Here is a 23,220-nt window from a genome sequence, read left to right as displayed (position 1 = left end):
AAGTCCAACAATCCCATACAAAACTTGGCTAAAAAATAAAAGGAGTTTCTAGAAAAAAAAATCCAGTAGCTTTAACCATATGAACGCATGCTCATTACCACTTACATTAAGGAAAATGCAAATTAAAACTACAATGAGGTATCATTTTCTGACCTCTGATACTAGTAGCTAAACATCCAAAAGTACAACAACACTCTGTTAACAAGGCTCTGGATAAACAAGCACTCAGAAAGATGACAAAATGGTATAACCCTTATAAAAGACTGAAATTTGGTAATATATAGCAAAATTATATATTTACTCCCTCTTCTGACCCAGCAATCCCACTTCTAGGGAACTATCCTAAAACACAGTGGCCAAGAATTAAAGAATGACTTAATGCACAATGCCATAATAATCAGTACCCAATGAATAGCCAAAAACTGGACACAATTCAAATATCATTAGAAGTCTGACTGAATAAACTATGGCATAGCCTATAAAAAGGAGTGAGGAAAAGCATACTGATCTAAGTATGTGTAGTTTGGTTTTGTGTGTGTAGGAAGAATACAACATACACACAATAATGAAAGACATACGTGTTATCAAGAAAAAAAAGATGACTCCTAAAAATCAAAAGCAAATGACAATAAACCTAAACCTGTCAAATTTGTGGCATACCATACGGAGATTTCAAATGATTTTAAAAGACAGAAAATTGTGCCTATACACCTTAGAATGTATTCTAAAAACAAAAAGAACCACTGAAATTTTAAGCCACTGTTAGTACATTTAGTAACAATAATCATACTGATGTCTTATGTTTCAAGATAACATATCAGTAATCATGTTAAGAACTAAATTTTTCACTGTAATAAGACAGAAATATAAAATCTTAAATTAATAAGCCCCTATAATCTCAATTTTAAATCGGCAGTATCTGTGTAAACTCCTCCTTTCCAAAAGAGTATCTACTTCCTAACTTTGTCCAGTGAAAAGGCCCAGAAATAACAGACACTAGTAAGTGTCCTGTGATGTCTAAATGGCATTTCCTATTAAAAGGAACCAGGGATACTTGGAGAAATAGCTGATTCTGCTCTGGGCAAGACATGCACAAGATAAACCTGTGGCATCTTGCTAGAACGGGAGTCGGTAAACTATATACAGACTGTGGGCGAAATCTAGCCGGCTGCTTCTTTCTGTATGGCCTATTTTTACATTTGTAAGTGTTCAGGGGGGGGAACAGAATACTTTGTGGCAAGTGAAAATTAGATGAAATTCAAATTTCAGTTTCAAAGTTTTTTCGGGAACACAGCTATGCCCATTCATCAATGTACTATCTGTGGCAGGTTCTGCCCCCCAACAAGTTCACTATATGGAACTATAGAGGAAAAGGCCAATATACCTACTAAAGGCTCAACTATTTACTACCTAACCTCTTAGACAAAAAGCTTGCTGGTCCCTGTTCTACAAAGTAAGAAAGCTATATTCAATACTAAAGGACTAGGCCAAAAGGACGTGAGAAATCAACTGAAAAAGGGCTCCTTTCCCCAATCCAGTTAGACCAATCTGAGCTTCAGAAAGAAAAAATAACAGCACCAGATAGAAACAGATCAAGCAGGGCCGGGCACGGTGGCTCAAGCCTGTAATCCCAGCACTTTGGGAGGCCGAGACGGGCGGATCACGAGGTCGGGAGATCGAGACCATCCTGGCTAACACGGTGAAACCCCGTCTCTACTAAAAAAATACAAAAAACTAGCCGGGCGACGTGGCGGGCACCTGTAGTCCCAGCTATTCCGGAGGCTGAGGCAGGAGAATGGCGTAAACCCGGGAGGCGGAGCTTGCAGTGAGCTGAGATCCAGCCACTGCACTCCAGCCTGGGCAGCAGAGCGAGACTCCGTCTCAAAAAAAAAAAAAAAAAAAAAAAAAAAGAAACAGATCAAGCACATAATGACAGCAAACAATGAACACCTAACACAACAGTCAATATCTCATTAGATATTGCTGGAGGTTGCTAGGGCACCAACTCTATTCTAAAAACTGGTAAATAAAGTAAATAATAAACATGTATTTACCCTGTCTTTCCTGTACAAACTATCTTTTGGGGTAACCAAAAAGTGGAAACTTCTTTTATTTAATGTTTTTAAACATTAATGTTCTTAACTGATAGAGATACAGACAAGTACTTACGAGGGAATAAAATCATAATTGGATTTACTTTAAAACAGCAAGCAAAACAAAAGGTAATGAACATGCGGGAGTTCAGTATACTATTCAGGATATGTGAACTAATAAAAACACATTTATAGAGAACATTTGTAAGGACATATTTAATATTATATTACTGCAATATTTACCAGAAGCAACATGTCTAATTCCTTTTACTTTTCCCAATCCCACCCCAAATAAGGTCCCTTATTATAAAGTTATAGAGCTAAAATTTCAGAGAAAAGCATTGCCAGCACAAAACTCTATCTCACTCACCATTATTCTGTTCAACTGTCATTAGATTATGCTTGGCTTTCACTGAGGCCTCAAATGTATCAACATTTTCCCGTTCATACTCTTTAACATCAGCAGCTACTCGCTCCAGAATGTCATCTGGAGATGGTGATCGTGTTCTCGTACTGCTCTGGGGGCTGCTTGGTTCAGATGGCACAGATATATTGCTATCTTCAGCAAGGTATTTATATTTCTGTAATAACAATACAGAAAATAATACTTTCATAAAATCGGATGCTATCCAAATACATTCATTGCTAAGAGTTGCTGCAGTGAAAAGTTAAGAGAATGTATCAAATAATGTAACAAACCAAAAAGTATTTATATCTTGGGGTTCAATCAAATCCACAATCCCTTATGTAATTTCTAAATTCACAAAAATCTGAAAAAGTTTTTCTTTGGTACACATTCATCAGGTGGCAACACTTCACCTTATCAGATGAGATAACATTTATTGTCTTATTTTCTCCCCAGTGTGACTACTATAGGATGCCTCACTGTAGAAATACTAATGTGTTTGATTATGGGGTCCACTGCAGACCCCACTGATGGCACAAAATAGATGCACCATAACACCTTTCTAAAACTCAAAATGTCTGAGTTCTGAAGCACATATGGCCCCAAGGGTTGGAGGTAAGGGGTTGTGGACCTGAGCAAGAACAAAAAAAGATTCATCCACATCTTCAGGGATATCAGTTTATTAACTACAATTTTACCAGTGTCCCAGAAAAGTAAGCTTCCTCTGGAATTAGTTTTGCCCTACTTCCTTTCTGGTAATGCAAGTTCTGTCCTCCACTCCAACGTGGCATACTATTACCTGATTTACGGTTTGCTATGTATGTTTAGGTAAGCTGCCACAGCTGTTTTCTCCTTTTCTCTTCTGAGGAAGAGCTGACAAACTTCCAAGTCAGCAAACCTTATAATTAAATGACTATATCAAGATCTTTGTACAACATTCTTTCCCCACCCAATCTTCTTCTTCATCTGGCTCTAGTCTTAAAATTATTTTTCAAATGTTTCATTTATACTACCACATTCACATTATAAAACTTGCCATTACTAGATATTAAAATATTTACTTCATTCATAGTAACATGCATAATTTTTTGTTAAATAAAATTCCTCCAGTTTATTCTACACTCATACGTCTTCATTAACTTAAAAAGAAAGCAAACCTCAAATTCTTATGTATTACAGAAGAGGTTTATATCAGAATTATATGTATAAACAACCAGAATTCTATGTATAACCAACAGAGCAACCATCTCAGTTATAGTAACTAAAAAAATGATCATTTTTTCAAATCTCACAAAGATAATTTTATATATACTCTCCTTTTCTAAGGACCTGTTAAACTGTTATTGATGTTACTTTTTTGTTAAAGCAAAAAAATCTTTATTTTACAACAATGATTATTTTTCATTAAAATCACATACCTGAACAATTGCCTGCCTTTGGATTCTTCTCTGTTCTATCAGGGCTTCTTCATCTTCTTCCTCTACATCAAAGTCTTCAAGGCTTAAAGAAAAATTCAAACACCCTTAGAGATTCTAAAACCATACCCCTTCTACATTTTAAAGACAGGAAAATGTAGGTATCAGTAAGTTAGAGCAAAAGTTTTAAGTCATATTACCCTTATTTCCAAACCATCTCAGTTAACTGCCTGGTTTCGAATGCAGGGAAGTCACCTAACTTTGTCTCAGTTTTCTTCTCATCTATTTCATGGCACCAAAATTGGGAATAAAAGAAATAACTCCAGGTTTACAAAAGTTACCACTAGTTTTTCCATGACCTTAGTGAAGTCACTTTACCTCTCTAGCCTTAGTTTTCTCACGGCAAGGGTAAGATAAGTAAATTGCTACCTTTTCTGGATGTCAGAACTGCCTAAAAGCTCAAGAAAGCAATAGCCGTATTTCTCTATCAAAAATGCACATGCAAATAATCTTAAGGGGAATGTGGCTCTACTCCAAAACACTACCCTCAACCCTCCGCACCTATCCCTCAAACACCAACCTCCACAATCTTTATGATCCTTCCCAGTGCAACGTTTTCAATGATCCTACTTGTTGAATGTTTGCTGCAGAATAGGCAAACTACACTCTGATTATATCAGAATCTATGTAGAATGCCCTTCCCCAATCCAACTTTCTTAATCACCTGGATTTAATCAGGGTTTTTCATCCTTAGCATGATTTATTTTCGGATATGGATAGTTGTGTGTGTGTGTGTGTGTCAGGGGTGGTTATCCTGTGCATTGTAGAATGCAGTATCCCTGGCCTCTAGCCAACAATCACAAGAAATGTCCTCAGACATGTCCCCAGGGAGGCAAATAACCTCCTGTTGAAAATGGCTCTAGATTTGTCCCATTTATTTTTGAGATATTCCACTTAGACAATTAAGTTTGCATTTTATTTATTTTTGTTTTTTGAGACAGGGTCTCACTCTTTTTGCTCAGGCTGGAGTGCTGTGGTGTGACCACAGCTCACTGCAACCTCCTCCCCCCAGGGTCAAGCGATCCTCCCACCTCAGCCTCCTGACTACAGGCGTGTGCCACCAGGCCTGGCTAATTTTTGTATTTTTTGTAGAGACAGGGAAAAATGTCCCCACAATTGTAACAGGCACTTGAAATGCTTCTACATTTTCACATTGTAACAAGGACACCCACCACAAAATAGCCTCAATTGCAAAGTATGTATCATCTGACGCAAACTCAAAGGTCTAAACTTTGGCCGGGCGCGGTGGCTCACACCTGTAATCCCAGTACTTTGGGAGGCCAAGGCGGGCAGATCACGAGGTCAGGAGATGAGACCATCCTGGTTAACACGGTGAAACCTCGTCTGTATTAAAAATAGAAAAAATTAGCTGGGCTTGGTGGTGGGCACCTGTAGTCCCAGTTACTCGGGAGGCTAAGGCAGGAGAGTGGCGTGAACCCGGGAGGCGGAGTTTGCAGCAAGCGAAGATCACACCACTGCACTCCAACCTGGGTGACAGAGCGAGACACTGTCTCAAAAAAAACAAAAAAACAAACAAACAAAAAAAAAACTAAACTTTTATAGAAAATTCCTCCCAAAATCTGGTAACTTTGGCTCTGCATTTTATTAGTGTTCATAATAAAAACAAAGGGTAGGCTCACAATAAAATGAAGGCCCAATATTCACTCCAGCCAAAGCTGAAACACCTAAATTCAGAAAACCACTTACTAACTCTGATACAACCTACACAATATTCACAAAAGACTAACTTTTAAATTCAGAGCCAAATCAATGGAGCCACTTATAATAATATTTAGGTGGAAATTATTTAACAATTTCCAGGCCAAATAAGACTTCTCTAAACTGGAAAAACAAAGTTATGGGAAAGTTCTATTCTTACTTATCGTCAGACGAAGATTCCTGCTCAACTTTCATTCCTTCAGAAAGACTTCCTTTAAATTTATCTTCCTTTACTTTGCTTCTGCTCCTTCGTCTACGACCACCCCGTGATCGAGACCGCCTTCTCAAGCGTGATCTGCTCCTCCGACCTCTGTCCCTATTTAAAGGAGAAGAAAAAGACAGGTATACATTTTTTTAAATGTCAAAGTGGGAAAAGGCATGCATGTGTGGGCACAGGGGATATATAGAAAATCTACTTTCTACTCAATTTTGCTGTAAACCGAACACTCTTCTAAAAATAGTCTGTTTTTTAAAAAGGTCGTTTGAAAATTTTAAGAAAAAGAACAGAACATCAGACTGAGATAATCAGCTTAGCTGAAGATAACCAAAACACAACCATTCCTTATCAAGTTCTGAACTAAGAAATTATTCCCATGGATATGAACTTGAACTTAAATGTAAGCTCTATGGGGATAAATACCTACTGTTGCTTTGTATTCTTAGAGCATCAATGTTGTGTACACAAGCACTGGAGTGAAGGGAGAGACCGAAAAGGGGCAAAAGGGAACTTGCAGTGATGAAAACATTCTCTAACTTGAGTGTGACTTATGTGTCTGTCAAAATACACACAACTTTACACTAAAAAGCATTTTACTTTATGTAAGTTATATGTATGTTTCAACGAGCTCAACTTAAAGAAATCTTACTAAAATGAGAGCAAACGAGTACTTACAAAAACAAAAACAAAAAAACTGGGGGCCAGGTGCAGTGGTGCACACATATAATCTCAGCACTTTGGGAGGCCAAGACAGGCAGAGCTCGGGAGTTTGAGACCAACCTGGGCAACATGGCGAAACCCCGTCTCCACAAAACATGCAAAAAAATCAGCTGGGTGTGGTGGCACATGCCTATACTCCCAGCTTCTTGAGAGGATTCCTTGAGCCCAGGAGGTTGAGGCTGCAGTGAGTCGTGACTGCACCACTGCACTCCAGCCTGGGCAACAGAGCAAGATCCTATCTCAAGAAAGAAGAGAAAAGAGAAGAGGGGAGAGGGGAGAGAGAAAAGAGAAAGAAGGGAGGGCAGGGGGGGAGTGGGGTGGAGTGGGGAGGGGAGGAAAACCCTCAGGCAAGGAGAATGTCAAGAGATATGATAGCAGAGATGAGAAGAAAACCTTGGAATGTGCAAATTGGAGTAAAGAATAGTAACAGATCAAATCGAGCTGAATATTGGTCCAACATGAACACACAAGGTAAATCAGAAACAGAACACGTCACCACACTCCCAGAAAGCCTCAGGAATTGGAGACTCCCTATCCTCCGCAAGATGGTGTGAGGTAAGAGCTGAAGACAGAATTGGTTGAAAGCCTTTATAAACAGCCAGACTCCCCTCCCCAACTCAGTGGAAAACGTCAACCACTCCCTTCGCATTCTAGCAGAACACTTAAGATTTACTTTCTAGGGAAGCGTTGGCCATTCCAGATGCTGAGAGGCACACACCAAAAATGGAGGGATTATAAGGAAGCTTACATTATGAAGAAAGAGAACTCTACTGGTAGCCAGGTCTATTTCCCAGGAGGAGATGAAAGGATTCTGGAAAACTCATAGCCTAAGACAATACATCTACAGTCACTGATATCCAAAAATATCTAATTACTCTGAAGTGATAACCACTAGCCGACAAGTTCTACACTGTCACAATAGAAGAAAAATCCCATTCAGCTTTCTGAGTACCTAAATATTAAGTCAGAATAGGCAGCAATGAAGGGTCCAGCTGTGTGAGAAAAGTCTTCAAATGAAAGGTAAACATGCAGCAAAAGGAATGTGGGAAGAAACAAAATATAGCAAAGAAAACTATAAAGAACAAAAATCGCACAAAATAACCTCGCTATTGTCTGAGAGATAAGAAAAACTATTTCTGGAAAAAAAGAATAAAACATTAATATACGGAGCAATACGGAAGGTCCAATTGGAAAAAAACAGAAAGAAAACAAAACAAAGCACAAACATTTCCCAGAAGGCCATAAACTCCCTGCTTTAAAGGCCCTATCTAGTAATTAGGAAAATAAATGGGGATAAAGATCCACATACAGAGGCACATAATAAAATTTCAGAACACAAGAAATTTTTTATAAAAAGGGAAGAGAGAAAAAAGCAAGTCGTAAGATGAGCTTGGAGCCAGCAGACTAGCCGTCTCAGAAGGCAGGTCCTCTCTGCCCTCCTCCCCCGACTATTTGCCCAGCAATGAATACATACATGATCACAATGATTATACTGACTCTAGAAGAACAAAAACGTGTGATGAAAATAGGCAAAAGAGAAACATGGGTGAGGGGTGGTATAAAAACCCTCATTGTGGCTGCGTGCAGCAGCTCATGCTTGTAATCCTCGCACTTCAGGAGGCAGAGACGGGCGGATCACTTGGGGTCAGGAGTTTGAGACCAGCCTGACCAACATGGTGAAACTCCACCTCTATTTAAAAAAATACAAAAAAAAAAAAAAAAAAAAAAAAAAAATTTAGCCGGGCATGGTGGCACGCGCACCTCTGTAGTCCCAGCTACTTGAGAGGCTGAGGCAGAAGAATTGCTTGAACTCGGGAGGTGGAGGTAGCAGTGAGATTGCGCCATTGCACTCCAGCCTGGGCAACAGAGTGAGACTTTGTCTAAAAAAAAATAAATAAATAAAACCCCTCATTGTCCAGAGTGTACTCAGACCATGCATTTCCACTTCTAGGAATACAGCATACAAAAATTCTGAGAGATATGTAGAGATGACTACAATATAAGCCTTTGTTTTTTAAGAATTACATTCATTTATTACTTCAATTAAAAATGTTAAAAGATGGGCGAACAAATACCCATTTATGTTTTATATCAAAATATTTCATGTATGTATGAATTTTAAAAAATGATTCCCTGCTTTATAAACCACCTTTTTAACCTACTACTGATTACATATGCTTCAGATAAAGTGGTTTCTATGGCAAATTAAATAGGCCTTGGCCAAAGTCTACAGTAACTATCAATATGCAAAATTAATATAAAATGATAAGAAACTGGACTACATATTTACTACTATATGATCTACCTTGCCAGTTAAAAAAAAAAAAAATCCCTAAGCCTGGCTCATTTAATATTTATCTCTCATAAAAGAGAGAAAAAAGTCCTACTCTTAAAAGATTAATTTTATTGCATCTTAAATGAGTAATGATTTGGTTAAAATTCAAAGGAAACGATATAAAAGAAAACCCACGTGTAAAGACTGCTGGTAAAAGGAAACTGGGAACACAACTACGATTTTTCAGAGAAAACTGGTCAAAAGAAAACCTACCAACTGAGCTCATGGGTGGTTTAAAAACATTCAGGGCCGGGCGCGGTGGCTCAAGCCTGTAATCCCAGCACTTTGGGAGGCCGAGACGGGCGAATCACGAGGTCAGGAGATCGAGACCATCCTGGTTAATACGGTGAAACCCCGTCTCTACTGAAAAGTACAAAAAACTAGCCGGGCGAGGTGGCGGGCGCCTGTAGTCCCAGCTACTGGGGAGGCTGAGGCAGGAGAATGGCGTGAACCCGGGAGGCGGAGCTTGCAGTGAGCTGAGATCTGGCCACTGCACTCCGGCCTGGGCAACAGAGCGAGACTCCGTCTCAAAAAAAAAATAAAAACAAAAAAAACCATTCAGAGTTTAATGAATCACAAGGATGAAATGTCTTTACCTTCTCCGAGGAGACCTGCTTCTTCTTCTTGGAGACCTGCTACGTCTGAGTGGGGAACGAGACCTCCTTCTAATGGGAGACCTACTTCTTCTTCGGGTTGGAGACCATCTATTGATGGGGCTGGCATCTTTTGATCTTTCACGTCTACTGAGGATATCATCTCGAGGTCGTGTTCTTAAGGGGATCAAATGCAAGTTAAAAGAAAAATAAATCAAAGTAAATGATTTTTTTTCTATATGCAAGGAATATCTGTAAGAAAAGGCACACTAGCTTAAAGAGAGTGAACTCTAATTAATGTGTTTTGTAACAAAACTTACTCAGATGGCCACAATGACATTTTAGTGTTATTGCAGGCAAACAATGAAAGGTCTTATTTCCTCTGGTCCCACAATTTGAAGAATTACTAAAGGTTACTCATACCAGTAAAGTTACTGATTCTAATTTCAAATAAACAACCCAAATAAAACCTGCCCACGTGAGTATAATATTCCATTTACTCAAATATCCCATTTCCATTGAAGACTTTTTCTTTCTACATTTTGACATTTCTCCAATTAAGGATCTCTTCTTTTTTTTTTTTTTTTTTTGAGACAGGGTCTAACTCTGTCACCTAGGCTGGAGTGCAGTGGCGCGAACATGGGTCACTGCAGCCTTGACCTCCCAGGCTCAGGCAATCCTTCCATTTCAGCCCGCCCTGAGTAGCTGGAACCGTTAAGGGCATGCCACCACACCTGACTAATTTTGTTTTGTAGTGATGGGGGTCTCGCTATGTTGCCCAGGTTGGTCTCGAACTCCTGGCCTCAAGTGGTTCTCCCTTGGCCTCCAAAAGTGCTGAGGTTACAGGCGTGAGCCACCATGCCTGGCCAAAAATCTTATTTTTAATGTCAAGTATAATAGGCCCGGCACAGTGGTTCACACTTGTAATCCCAGCACTTTCAGAGGCTGAGGGAGGATCACCTGAGCCCACGAGGTTGAGGCTGCAGTAGCTGTGTTTGTGCCATTGCAGCCCAAGTGACAGAGTGAGAACTTGTCTCAAAAAACCAAAAACAATAGCTAGGTGTGGTGGCTCACACTCGTAATCCCAGCACTTTGGGAAGCTGAGGCAGACGGATCACTTAAGCTCAGGAGTTTGAGACCAGCCTGGGTAACATGGCGAAACCCTATCTCTACAAAAAATATAAAAATTAGACAAGTGTGGTGGCATGTGAAGATAGTCCCAACTACTAGGGAGGCTCAAGTGGGAGGATGGCGTGAGTCTGGGAGGCAGAAGCTGCAGTGAGCAGAGATCATGCCACTGCACTCCAGCCTGGATGACAAGAGTGTGACCTTGCCTCCAGCCTCCCCAAAAAACCCCACAAAAACCCAACTTTTCAATACTTATCACAGAAGTACCTTTCAGTGAGTTTTACTCGTTTAATGTGATATTTGTATTACAACAGGCCTTTCTACAGCTTAATTTTTCAAAACAGGTTTTGAACATTTCTTAATGTTATTCCAGGTTTGGACACAACTATTTAATCTGAACAGTCAGACTGTAAATAGGTTTGTCTCCATAATCAAATAATAACATTACAGTATTTTCCTAATTTATTATTATTTTTTGAGACGGAGTTTAGTTCTTGTTGTCCAGGCTGTAGTGCAATGGTGTGATCTCGGCTCACTGCAACCTCCGTCTCCCAGCTTCAAGCGATTCTCCTGCCTCAGCCTCGAGTAGCTGGGATTACAGGCATGAGCCATCACACCCAGCTAATTTTGTATTTTTAGTAGAGACAGGATTTCTCCATGTTGGTCAAGCTGGTCTCGAACTCCCGACCTCAGGTGATCCACCTGTCCCAGCCTCCCCAAAGTGCTGGACTACAGGCGTGAGCCACTGCACCCAGCCTTCCTCATTTAATAAAAACCTAAAAACACAACCTGTCTTGCATGTTTCAGCACAGTATACAGAACCCAAGAATCTTTCTCTGATCCAGCCAAAATGAGCAAGGTAGACTTTGACTCAGATCTGCAGTGCTTACTTCTTGGTAGTGCTTTCTTGATAGGGTCATCTGAGGAAACTCTTATTTAATCTGCTCGCCCACACGCGCAATCTCAAAGACCAGTTAAAAAATGTAAACGGGCCAGGCACAGTGGCTCATGCCTGTAATTCCAACATTTTGGGAGACCAAGGCAGGCGATCACTTGAGGTCAAGAGTTCGAGACCAGCCTGGCCAACATGGGGAAACCTCGTCTCTACTAAAAATGCAAAAAAAAAAAAAAAAAAAATTAGCAGGGTATGGTGGCACGCGCCTATAGTCCCAGCTACTTGGGGAGGCTGAGGCAGGAGAACTGCTTGAACCCAGGAAGCGGAGGTTGCAGTGAGCCGAGACTGTACCACTGCACTCCAGCCAGGCAAAAGAGCGAGACTCCGTCTCAAAAAAAAAAAAAAAAAAAAAAAAGAAAAATAAAAAAAAAAAAAAAAAGAAAGAAAAATAAAGAAAATAAACATGTTCATCCTCACTAGCCATCTAAGAAATTTCGATTAAAACAATTTTTGGGGTTTTTTTGTTTTAAGGGTGACAAAATACTATATGGTATCCTGGTAATAAAGATCTTCCTAAACTTTCCTAATAAAGTTTTAGGAAAAAGGGCAGTTGACGTAGTCAAAGAAGTAGAAATTGATCTAAATTTCCTGGATGGAAATTTAGCAATAACTTTCTAAAATGTAAATATACATACCCTGAGACTTTGCAAGTCCACTTTTATGAATCTATTCTATAAATAAACCTCACATATAACCAATGGACATCTTTGCATATAATAGTGAAAAATTGGAACCAGCCTAAATTTTTCATCAGTTTCAACAGGAGAATGATACTGTAATACATCTACATTGAAATACCAGTTGCTGTTAGGCAGAATGAAACAGAATCTCTATGTTTTGTCACAGAAATGTTTCCTGAAAAAAGCCACATGTGAATATGAATGACTCCAGTTTCATAAACAAAAAAAAAAAAAAAAAAAAAAAAAAAAAAATCCCTCATATCCATGTTATTGTCTGTGCAATGAAAGAGCTAAGAGAACATAAATTTCTAAGGAGTAGTACTGGAGAAATGAAAAGGGAGCCAATTTACAGGCTTATTTGGATTTCTCTTTAATAAGTATGCACCACTTCTGTAATTAAAAATAAATTTTATTTCAAATACTCAGCTCTAGTCTTTAATATAAACTCCTCAGAATTTGCTCTTCAAACTGAAAGCAAACTGAAAGACCACCAGGATAATTAAGAAGCACTTGAGATAACAGAATCAGTAAAACTAATAACTGCCTCCATCCAGGAAGCCAAAGGAAAAAGGGGCTATTTAATTACAGTGCCAACAAGACTCTCTTAAGACATAGCACTTGGAAATTAAATTTGAAATTTCTCTGAAAATATGATGACTTCACTTTCAGGGTCAGTTTGTATTTATACCCATTCACAGAAAATATTAATATGAACACAGTAAATGGCTAGGAATTAATAACATCCTTACACAGTATAAGCCAATATTCTTTTAATAAGCAAAACCTGGCTGGCAATTTCATAATATGTAAATATTAAATATAAAAGATATTAAGAAATCAGTTTCTAAAGTAGTTTAAGTGGTATAAACACTCCTCCTCCCTGCAAATACTTCCGTTCTATGATCCTAGGTAAATTATATAAATTCTCTGATTCTATTTCTCCATTTATAAATTAGGTATGAGAGCCCCTTCACCTGATGAGTTAAGATAATCACATGAGGATTTATAAGAACTAAGACAATATATTATTCAAATAGTAGAAAATAATTTTTTATACTATTCTTCTTAAGCTTAAGAGGACTACTTGTCAACAATGAGATTATATGTATTACAAAATTTTCCATTTTAATTATACCTTGGGGACCAAAAAATGTTGGTATTGGTTTTTATTTATACTGTTAAAATTTAAAACTCATGCAAATACAAGAAAATGAACAGAACACAATTGTTAAACTGATTACCTTTCCCCCTTTTCAAAAAGTTTCAGCCTATTACTGTTCAATGAATAATCCTCTCTCTGCACGCTCCCAATGAAGATTTATCAGCCAAATTAAATGGATTGAAAGGAGTGCCTCAGCAAACTAGGTATTAAATCAACAATGTGAAAAAAAACCCAATTCTATCATCAAGCTCAGTATTTGTTAAACACCTATAATTACAATACCCATTGACAAAAGTGCAAATATTAACATGGTTAATGGACTGGATTACTTAAAATTATGAAACTCGTCACTACTTCACTTATTTTTATTTTTACTTACTACTTCATTTTTAATTGTCCACAAGTTCTAGTTTTCCGTGTAAAATCTCATGCATTGGTAAAAAGCTTTAACATTTTGTAAACGTTACCTGGGAGAAGAAAGTCGTCTTCTCTCCGGTTCTCTTCGTTTTCTTTCTAAGGATCGGCTCTTGGCTCTTCTACCAGGAGACAGTGTTCGAGAGGGAGATTTGCTCTGCTTCGATCTTCTATCATTTAAAAGTGGAGACCTGCTTCTTCTTGATTTATCACGTGGTTTTGGAGACAAACTTCTTCTTTTAGGACTACGACCAGGTCTTCTACTGGGTGACCTATTTTCCTTCCCAGATGAAGCATCTTTAGAGGGAGATTTAATTGGCTTCTTTTCTTTATCAGTTTCAGACCGTTTTGATTTTCTCTCTTTGGACCGTGACCTTCCATCTTTGGATTTACCTCTTAAATCAATTGGGGATCTGGATTTTTTACATCGATCGCGACTTCTACTTTCATTTACAATTGGGGATTTTTTCCTATCTTTTGATTTACTTTTATCTTCAATTTTAACCTTATCATCAGTAGGAGATCTGGCCTTACCAATTTTCTCTTGAGATCGCCTTCTAAGGATAGGGGATTTTGATTTCCTTGCTTGATCTTGAGACTTACTTCTTTTGGATGGGCTTTTAGATTTTTTTCTCTCCTTTGACTTGCTCCTAGTTGTTTTCTCTTTAACGATTTCAATACCCCCCTTACTTTTCTTTTTATCAGACCTATGTCTAGTCCGTTCTTTGGATCTGCTTTTACTTCGTTTTTTTGTAGTATTTTTATTGTCCACAAGTTCAAGTTTCCCCTTTGTACTTGAAGATCTAGTACTAGACCTATTTCCATTTCTTGCCTTCTCATGAATCTCCCCCTCTTCTTCAGAGCCAGACTCATAACCTTGCAAAATGAGCCCCATACCAGATTGGACCTTTCCTTCCATTAACTCATTATCAAGTTCGGCCTTAATCAAGGCTCTCTGTTTTTCCAAGTCTTCTAGCAAAGCTAAATCATCAAGTTTAGTTCTTTTTGCTGGAGACATACCCTCTTTATCAGAAGCATCGATAACCTCTTTTCTTTTGTGTTTCTTGTGTTTATGCTTATGTTTATGTTTTTTATCCTTGTCTTCTTCTGAGGAATGTTTATGTTTCTTATGTTTACTTCTGTGTTTATGCTTCTTTTTTTTGTGACGACTGTGCTTATTTTGAGACTGGTCTTCTGATACTTCTCCATTTTCTTCATTTACACTCTTTTCAGAATTAGCATCTTCCATCCTATAAATATATCAAACACACTTTAAAATCATATCATTTATCAAGTATTCAAAGAGTTATAACAAAATAACAGTAATGAGAAAATACATCTCAATGTAATACATGAAGTCAGTCACTAAAATTTTTTCAGAACAGCTTCACACATTTTATTTCAAAGAAGGTCTATGCAAGAACTGAGTTGGATAGTGACACAACTTTATTGTGTTTCTAATGGTTGAACTCACCAGAAGTATTAGAGGAAATCCCTAATGGAGCGAGCTTAAAAATTACAGGTTAGAGAAAAAGGGAAAAACCAGGCACAGCAAAACCTCATTAACATTGATTTAGTTCAAGGAGCCACTCAGTAACTTAATTTTTAAACCAACATTTCTCACACATTAACAACCAAAGGGCCCATTTTCTTTTTTAGTTAGACTAATAACTATTAACATACACTGGAAGATTAATCTCTTTCTCCACTTGAAATTCATAAAACATAAAACAATAAACCCACCAGGTCACTTGTTTTGAGCGGATTTCATCTTATACCTTAAAAACAAAACAAAACTCTAGAGCCAATACTGAGCTATACCCAAAATAAGCACTCAATCAGTGTGCACTGGTAGCTGATACTGATAAAGGTGACAGTATAAACACATCCTCAAAAGTTAAATCTTCAAAGAGAACTAAACCAGAAGTTAGGACTCTAGATTTGTAGTTGCCACTAAGCAATCATATGACATTCGGTTGAACCACATGGAAGGGCCTTTTGTAAGTCAACAAGTCTAATATCAGCAATTTAATATAGTTCAACCCAATATTCATTCAGCAAGTGATTTAATCTCTCTGAATTTCAAATGAGAACTCAGTTTCCCAAAATACATTCACGTTAACAGATGCTTTGGAAATAAATAATAAAGTGGGGGATTCTGTGCTTAAATGTTTGGCTTACGCTGAGTTAAAGAGTTTATGATTCTAAATTATTTTATCAAGTCTTTGGTGTTTAATAACCCCAGGTTAAATACTGGGTCAAAAGCATTATTTAACGGTCTCTTTAAAAGTTACTCCATAATAAACCATCATCCTAGAATATCAGACCAAAAGTGGCCTTAAATTATCTAGATTCAGGCCATCATACTATTTTTGGAGGAAGCTATGGTTTATTTTGTCAGGTCTTCATATTATATACTCCTATACTTTTAGTAAGTTTATCCTTTCAACCTAAGAATTCATCAGTCTACTTAGAATCTCTTTAACATTTGAAAAAACCTCACTAACTACAAGTAAGCATTAAGCCAAGTGGCAGGAAAACAGATGTACAAGCCAGGTGCAGTGGCTCCTGTCTGTAATCCCAGCACTTTGGGAAGCTGAGATGGGCGGATCACCTGAGGTCAGGAATTCAAGACCAGTCTGACTAACATGGTGAAACCCCGTCTCTACCAAAAATACAAAAATTAGCCAGGCATAGTGGCACGTGCCTGTAATCCCAGCTACTCAGGAGGCTGAGGCAGGAGAATCGCTTGAACCTGGGAGGCAGAGGTTGCAGTGAGCCGAGATCATGCCATTACATTCCAGCCTGGGTGACACAGCACCCAAAACCAGGATTTGCCTCCCTCAAAGAAATTAATATCTGGTGGTATATAACCATCAAATACTGGAGAAGTGCAATGATGAAGACACGAATAGGGGCATTATGGGAACCCTGAAGGATCACCTAAACTCATTTTGAGAACAGTCAGGGACAGCGTTTTATAGATCACAGAAAGAAACCAATTTGTTAAGCAGGGACTTTCGGAGGACAGAAGAAATATTTACTGAGAAAGGACAGGGATTAAAAAATAAAGGTTAGCCCAGGCACAATGGCTCAGGTCTGTAATCCCAGCACTATGGAAGGCCAAGGTGGGAGAATCACTTGAACCCAGGAGTTCAAGACAAGCCTGGGCAACATAGTGAGACCTCATCTCTACTAAAAATCAAAAACATGAGCTAGGTGTGGCAGCGCGAACCTGTAGTCCCAGCTACTCAGAGGGCTGAGGTGGGAGGATTACTTGAGCCTGGGAGGTCAAGGCTGCAACGAGCCATGATGGCGCCACTGCACTCCAGCCTGGGCGACAGAGCAAGACCCTGTCTTAAACAACAACAACAACAACAAAAAACACGTTGAGTAACACTGCCCTAGAGAATGAGTAAGAAATTAACAAGAAGGGAAAAAGGGGCATTTCAGATAGAGAAAGACGGTGAGGAAAGGCATATATAGCAAACTTCAAGTAGATCAGTGTTGTGAAAGGCATTGAGGTTAAGATTCCAAGTGGAGCCAGGCGCGGTGGTGCACAACCGTAGTCCCAGCTACTCAGGAGGCTGAGGTGGAACACCACTTGAGCCCAGGAGTTTGCAGCTGCAATGACCTATGATTGTACCATTGCACTCCAGCCTGGGCAACAGAGAGAACTTTCCATCTCTTAAAAAAAAAAAAAAAGATTCCAAGTAGACAAAGTCTAGGAGATGACAAAATAGTATATGATTCTAGGAGTGGGTGGTTGAGAGAGAATTAAAGGTTCACTGGAGTCACAGAGGTCCACGAACTGCAAAAGTAGGTTGTCTAGCCAGGTCTCACAGTCTTGAACAAACTTGCTGGGAGAAGGGGTGGGGGACAGAGAGAATGGTGGTATGACTGAGAAGTTATTAATTAGTTGACAGCAATGAGGGGGAGTGAAAAACACACAGCCACTACAGGGTATCATACTCAAAGAACTTTGATTTTTGGATGTCACATTGCCAACTTCCATTTCTGGCAGGAAAAGGTATTTAAGAGATGTGCAGGAGAAGCTACGTTCTCTGGTGAAAGTCAGGTTTTAATTTGGGTTGACTTCTCTCTAATGGAGTATGAGAAGACACAGGACAAATAAAGTAGTGTTCTCTGGATCATTAATTTTTCTCAAAGAATTGGAAGAAGTGCAGTATCTTGGTATTAAAAAAACAACACCAGGCTATGTGCAGTGGTTCACATTTGTAACCCCACACTTTGGGAGGCTGAGGTGGGAGGATTCCTTGAGCCCAGGAAAATTCAAGACCACCTAGGCACCACGGCGAGACTCTATCTCTACCAAAAAATTTAAATTAACTGGGTGTGGTAGCATGTGCTTATAGTCCCAGCTACTCAAAAGGCTGAGGTAGGATCACTTGAATCTAGGAGGGTAGCACTTGAGCCCAGGAGTAAAAGGCTGCAGTAAGTCATAACCACGCCACTGCACTCCAGCCTGGGCAACAAAGGAAGACCCCATCTCAAAAACAAAAAAACAAAACACCATCATTGCTTTATTATGGAAGGGAAAGAAGTCACACAGATTTCAGTAAAAAAGATTCCAACGCATTTTACCTTTGTTCTTTATACAGGCTATATTCTCATCCTTTTCCCCCAGAAATCTCTCATCCCATAATCCAGAAGGTCTCTTTTTCCTGAACCTTGACTTACAGGGGGAAAAGTCTGAGAAAAATTTAGGCTAATTCAAGTTATGAAGGTAGGAGAGTCTTTAAAGATTGAGAATTACCTTTAGGCATATAAAATCTAGTGCCCAAAGTACAAAATTCTAGTCACTAAGCTCAAATTCAAAATTACCTAAAGTTTTGAGTTTTAACTCAAGACTGTCCTCAAGATAAAGGATAGTCGAGTGGTTAAGCGTCTCTGGAGCCAGACTGCCTGGGTTCAAACCCCAGTTCCATTACTTACTAGTTGTGCGGTCTTGGCAAGTGATCCTCAGGCATCTCATCTACATGATGGAGAAAATAATAGTACCTACCTGAAAAGGTGTTATGAAGTTTACACAGTGAATAGATGCTAAATGCTTATGACAGTGCCTAGCACAGACCAAGTCCCCTCCACCCCCAAATAAGCTATTATTATTGTATAGATGCTAGATAAATATATTTATTTACAAAAATCCTGTGGAGCTGAAAGGGCTGCTAATAAGAATGTTATTTTAAGGAACAGCATCAAAGAGCATAGATTCTGGAGTCAAAGTACCTGGTTTAAATGCTGCCTCCAACATGACAAAGCTATTGTAACCTTAGGCAAGTTGCTCTTCTGTGCCTCAGTTTCCTCAACTGTAAAACATGGGGAAATAGTACTGACAAATCATAGGGCTTACGAAAATTAAAGGAGTTCATAGTATAAAAGGCTGTCACACTAGGTGTTCAAGAAATTTCTCCCCATTTGAGACTTCTGAGGTTCAAGGGACTTGCCTAAGGTCACACATACAACAAACCAGTGAGAAGGCCAGTATTCCAAGTCAGTCAAAAGATCTTCCATTTGATTAAGATGCTTTAGAAGTCAGATTATGTCACTATTCTTTGTGAAACTTTATTGCTTTCTACCTCATTCAGAGCAAAAGGTCCTATACTTACAGCCCCAAAATCCCCAACACTCTAAACCTAACACTCTTCTCCCACGGTCACCCTGCTCCAGCCACACCATGCTCCTTCAATAGGCATACTCACATCTCAGGTACGTGGTACCTGTTTCTCCTGCCAGGAACGCTTTCCCCAGATACATGCATTCCTGGCTACCTTTGCCTACCTTAGGTCTTTGCTTAAACGTCACTTTCTCAAACAAGTTTTCCTGATCAATCTATTTTAAATGCAAAACCACCCCACTGCACACATACTCTCCTTCTGTGCTTAACATTTTTCTCCAAAGCAACTGTTACCACTAATATAATTATTGTTTGTCTCTCCCTATCATATTGTAAGCACTCTATGAGCAGAATTTTCATTTTAGTTCACTGTTCTGTGTCTAAGGGCCTAGATTATCTAATCTATAGCAGGTGCTCAGTAAGTATTGTTTGTGTCAATTATATATTTAGAATAACATAAGGTCAGGCACAGTGGCTCACACCTATAAACCCAGAACTTTGGGAGGCTGAAGCAGGCAGATCACTTGAGGTCAGGAGTTCAAGACCAGCCTGGCCAACATGGTGAAACTGTCTCTACAAAAATACAAAAAACTAACCAGGTATAATGGCGGATGCCTGTAATCCCAGCTATTCCGGAGGCTGAGGCAGGAGAAGTGCTTGAACCTGGGAGGCGAAGGCAGCAGTGACTCAAGATTGTGCCACTGCACTCTAGCCTGGGTGGCGAACAAGACTCCATCTCAAAAAACAAACAAACAAACAAACAAAAAAAGCTGGGCACAGTGGCTCACACCTGTAATCCTAGCACTTTGGGAGGCTGAGGTAGGGGGATCATCTGAGGTCCAAAGCTCAAGACCAGCCTGACCAACATGGAGAAACCCCATCTCTACTAAAAATACAAAAAAATTAGCTAGGCATGGTGGCGCATGCCTGTAATCCCAGCTACTCGGGAGGCTGAGGCAGGAGAATTGTTTGAACCTGGGAGGCAGAGGTTGTGGTGAGCTGAGATCACGCCATTGCACTGCAGCCTGGGCAACAAGAGCAAAACTCTGTCTCAAAAACAAACAAACAAAAAACATATAGAAGTTGCTTAAAGATGGTTTACATTATCTATTACAGACTCTTAGAACTTGAAAGTTAAGATTTTGCTTTGCTCAGTTTTATCTCCAGTGCCTCACACAGTGCACACACATAGCACACACCTATTTTTGAATGAGTGATATTCAAAATTACTTATATCTCATCAACCCCTCCCAAAGGAAAATCAGTTTTTTGAATCCTTATCTTTTCTAATGCTAACAAGTTACAAAAATCTTAGGAGTTTCACTAAAAATTCTCAAGAGTTTACCCATAGAGGAATCAACTTCTATCAAAAAAAAAAAAAAAAAAAAAAAAAATCTAGCTCCTAGAGCTTCTGGGAATCAGACATACATCCTGATGACCAGTATCACTGTAGAAGGGTCATTTCCATGAGTGACTAGTTTCCATTGTAAATTAATGAGTATTATCTCAAGAAATAATGAGTAGGTTCCTGCTAAAAATGTTACCAGCTTGGTACAATTAGGTTAACCTTAATTATAGCGTTTTCTTTACAGGGGCTAGGCATACAATGGATCTTTACCAGTCTCAGCTCATCTCTCAATGCAAATGTCACTAAAAGTAACAACTACAGTCTGACCAGGTCAATCTGGGAAACTTGAAAGATTGAGTCAATGGCATAATGTATTACATACAATGGGCTTGTGCTAAAATAGCTAAATTAGGTTTATTATCAATGACTTTCTTATAAAGCTCAAGAAAAAGTTTTCCTGTTAAGATACCTAATGGATAGTATCTTGGATAGTTTATACTGACAATAAATATAGGCCATATACATTTCATTTATATAAATTTACGCTTTAACATTACCATTTTACAATTTAACATCCCACATTTAGCCAAGTGGATGTGTATACCAACTTGGTCACAAGAGGTTTATCACAAAATAAATATTTATTGAGAACCTATTGAGTGGATACTTTCTTCGGATCACATTATTTGGAAGCAAAGGTGAATGAGAAGTGCACATAACATGGGGGTACTTAACAGTATTTGTATATTTGCTTTATTAAGTTTTACCTTTTAAAAAAGTCAAGTCTTGAGGCATCCAGAACAATGAATGAAAATCATGGAACGCCTTTAAAATAATATAGTCACAGTCAGGTGCAGAGGCTCACACCTGTAATCCCAACACTTTGTGAGGCCGAGACTGACGGATCACCTGAGGTCAGGCGTTCGAGACCAGCCTGGCCAACATGATGAAATCCTGTCTCTACTAAAAATACAAAACTTAGCAGGGCGTGGCGGTGATTTCTGCCTGTAATTACACGCCTGTAATCGCAGCCACTCAGAAGACAGGGACAGGAGAACCACTTGAACCCGGGAGGCAGCAGTTGTAGTGAGCCGAGATCGTGCTACTGCACTCCAGCCTGGGCAACAGAGGCTCGGTCTCAAACAAATACAATAAAATAAAATAAAATAAAATAGTCACCAATCACCAACCACCAGTGTTATTTTAACTTCCTCTTTCACATTTTTTTCCAAAGAATAATAGTCTTAGTGAATTTATTTGGTAGGCATTCAAAATATAGAGACACAGAGAACTGATTGATTTAAATTTGTGTACGAATAAAGCCGTTTTTAAGCTAGACAGTTCTTTACAAATTTTTTTTAGTGATGAGCAAAGTGAACGCCACTGCTACTTTACCAGGAAAGTAATTAAGCCTATTTCTCCGACAAGTTAAAATGTATACATCTTTTAAGAAACTGGGTCTGGCTATGTTGCCTGGGCTGGATTCAAACTCCTAGGCTCAAATGATCCTCCTGCCTCAGACTCCCTAGTACCTGCAGCACTTGAGCCCAGTAGTTCAAGAACAGCCTGGGCAACATGGGAAGACTCTGCCTCTACAAAAATATTTAAAAATTAGCTAGGCATGGCCGGGCACGGTAGCTCACGCCTGTAATCCCAGAGCTTTGGGAGGCTGAGGCGGGTGGATCACGCAGTCAGGAGATTGAGACCATCCTGGCCAACAAGGTGAAACCCTGTCTCTGCTAAAAATACAAAAATTAGCAGGGCGTGTTGGTACATGCCTGTAATCCCAGCTACTCGGGAGGCTGCGGCAGGAGAATTGCTTGAACCAGAGTCCAAGGTTTCAGTGAGCCAATATCATACCATTGCAATCTAGCCTGGAGACAAAGTGAGACTCTGTCTCAAAAAAAAAAAAAAAAAAAATTAGTTGGGCGTGGTGTTGCATACCTGTGGTCCCAGCTACTCCGGAGGCTGGGGTAGGAGGATCACTTGAGGTTGAGGCTACAGTGAGCCATGATAGTGTCACTGTACTCCAGCCTGGGTGACAAGAGCTCATGTTTCAAAAATAAATAAAATGAATAAAAAGAATTAATGTAGATATAAAAATCAGAATGGGTCCAAAAGACTAACTAGTCTTAAAACCTTCCCTCTGGTCCCTGCTTTGCCAAATCAGGTTTGAGAAATTAGGTCTCAATAAATTAGACACATCACATCAAAAAATGGATCTTTCTGGGACAGTGGAAAAAATAAAAATAATTTCATACTTGAAAAGCAATTTAAAAAGAAGCCACATTGTACAGTGGGAGGCCAGACAGTTCAATAGTTAGCAGCAGGGCTTTA

General features: G+C 39.1%; 1 protein-coding gene across 8 annotated transcripts in view; it reads right to left on the bottom strand.

Moving 5' to 3' along the window:
• The window catches only part of PRPF4B (pre-mRNA processing factor 4B), a 908,191-nt gene that overhangs the window by 18,495 nt on the left and 866,476 nt on the right, over positions 1–23,220 (bottom strand). For all 8 annotated transcript variants that reach the window (XR_007724930.1, XR_007724929.1, XR_007724931.1 and 5 more), the window contains 5 exons: positions 13,951–15,147; positions 9,562–9,735; positions 5,854–6,009; positions 3,918–3,999; positions 2,464–2,674 (listed from right to left, as the gene is read on the bottom strand). Coding sequence is in view for 1 of the 8 variants with exons in the window: in XM_050787193.1 (XP_050643150.1) it covers positions 2,464–2,674; positions 3,918–3,999; positions 5,854–6,009; positions 9,562–9,735; positions 13,951–15,147 (1,820 nt within the window). In the remaining 7 variants the exon portion in view is untranslated. The remainder of the gene's footprint in view (positions 1–2,463; positions 2,675–3,917; positions 4,000–5,853; positions 6,010–9,561; positions 9,736–13,950; positions 15,148–23,220) is intronic.

This window comes from Macaca thibetana, chromosome 4 (genome assembly GCF_024542745.1).
Source record: "Macaca thibetana thibetana isolate TM-01 chromosome 4, ASM2454274v1, whole genome shotgun sequence".
NCBI classification, from domain to species: Eukaryota; Metazoa; Chordata; class Mammalia; order Primates; family Cercopithecidae; genus Macaca; species Macaca thibetana.
The sequence above is the reverse complement of the archived record's forward strand: the minus strand, read 5'-3'. Positions and strand labels throughout refer to the sequence as shown.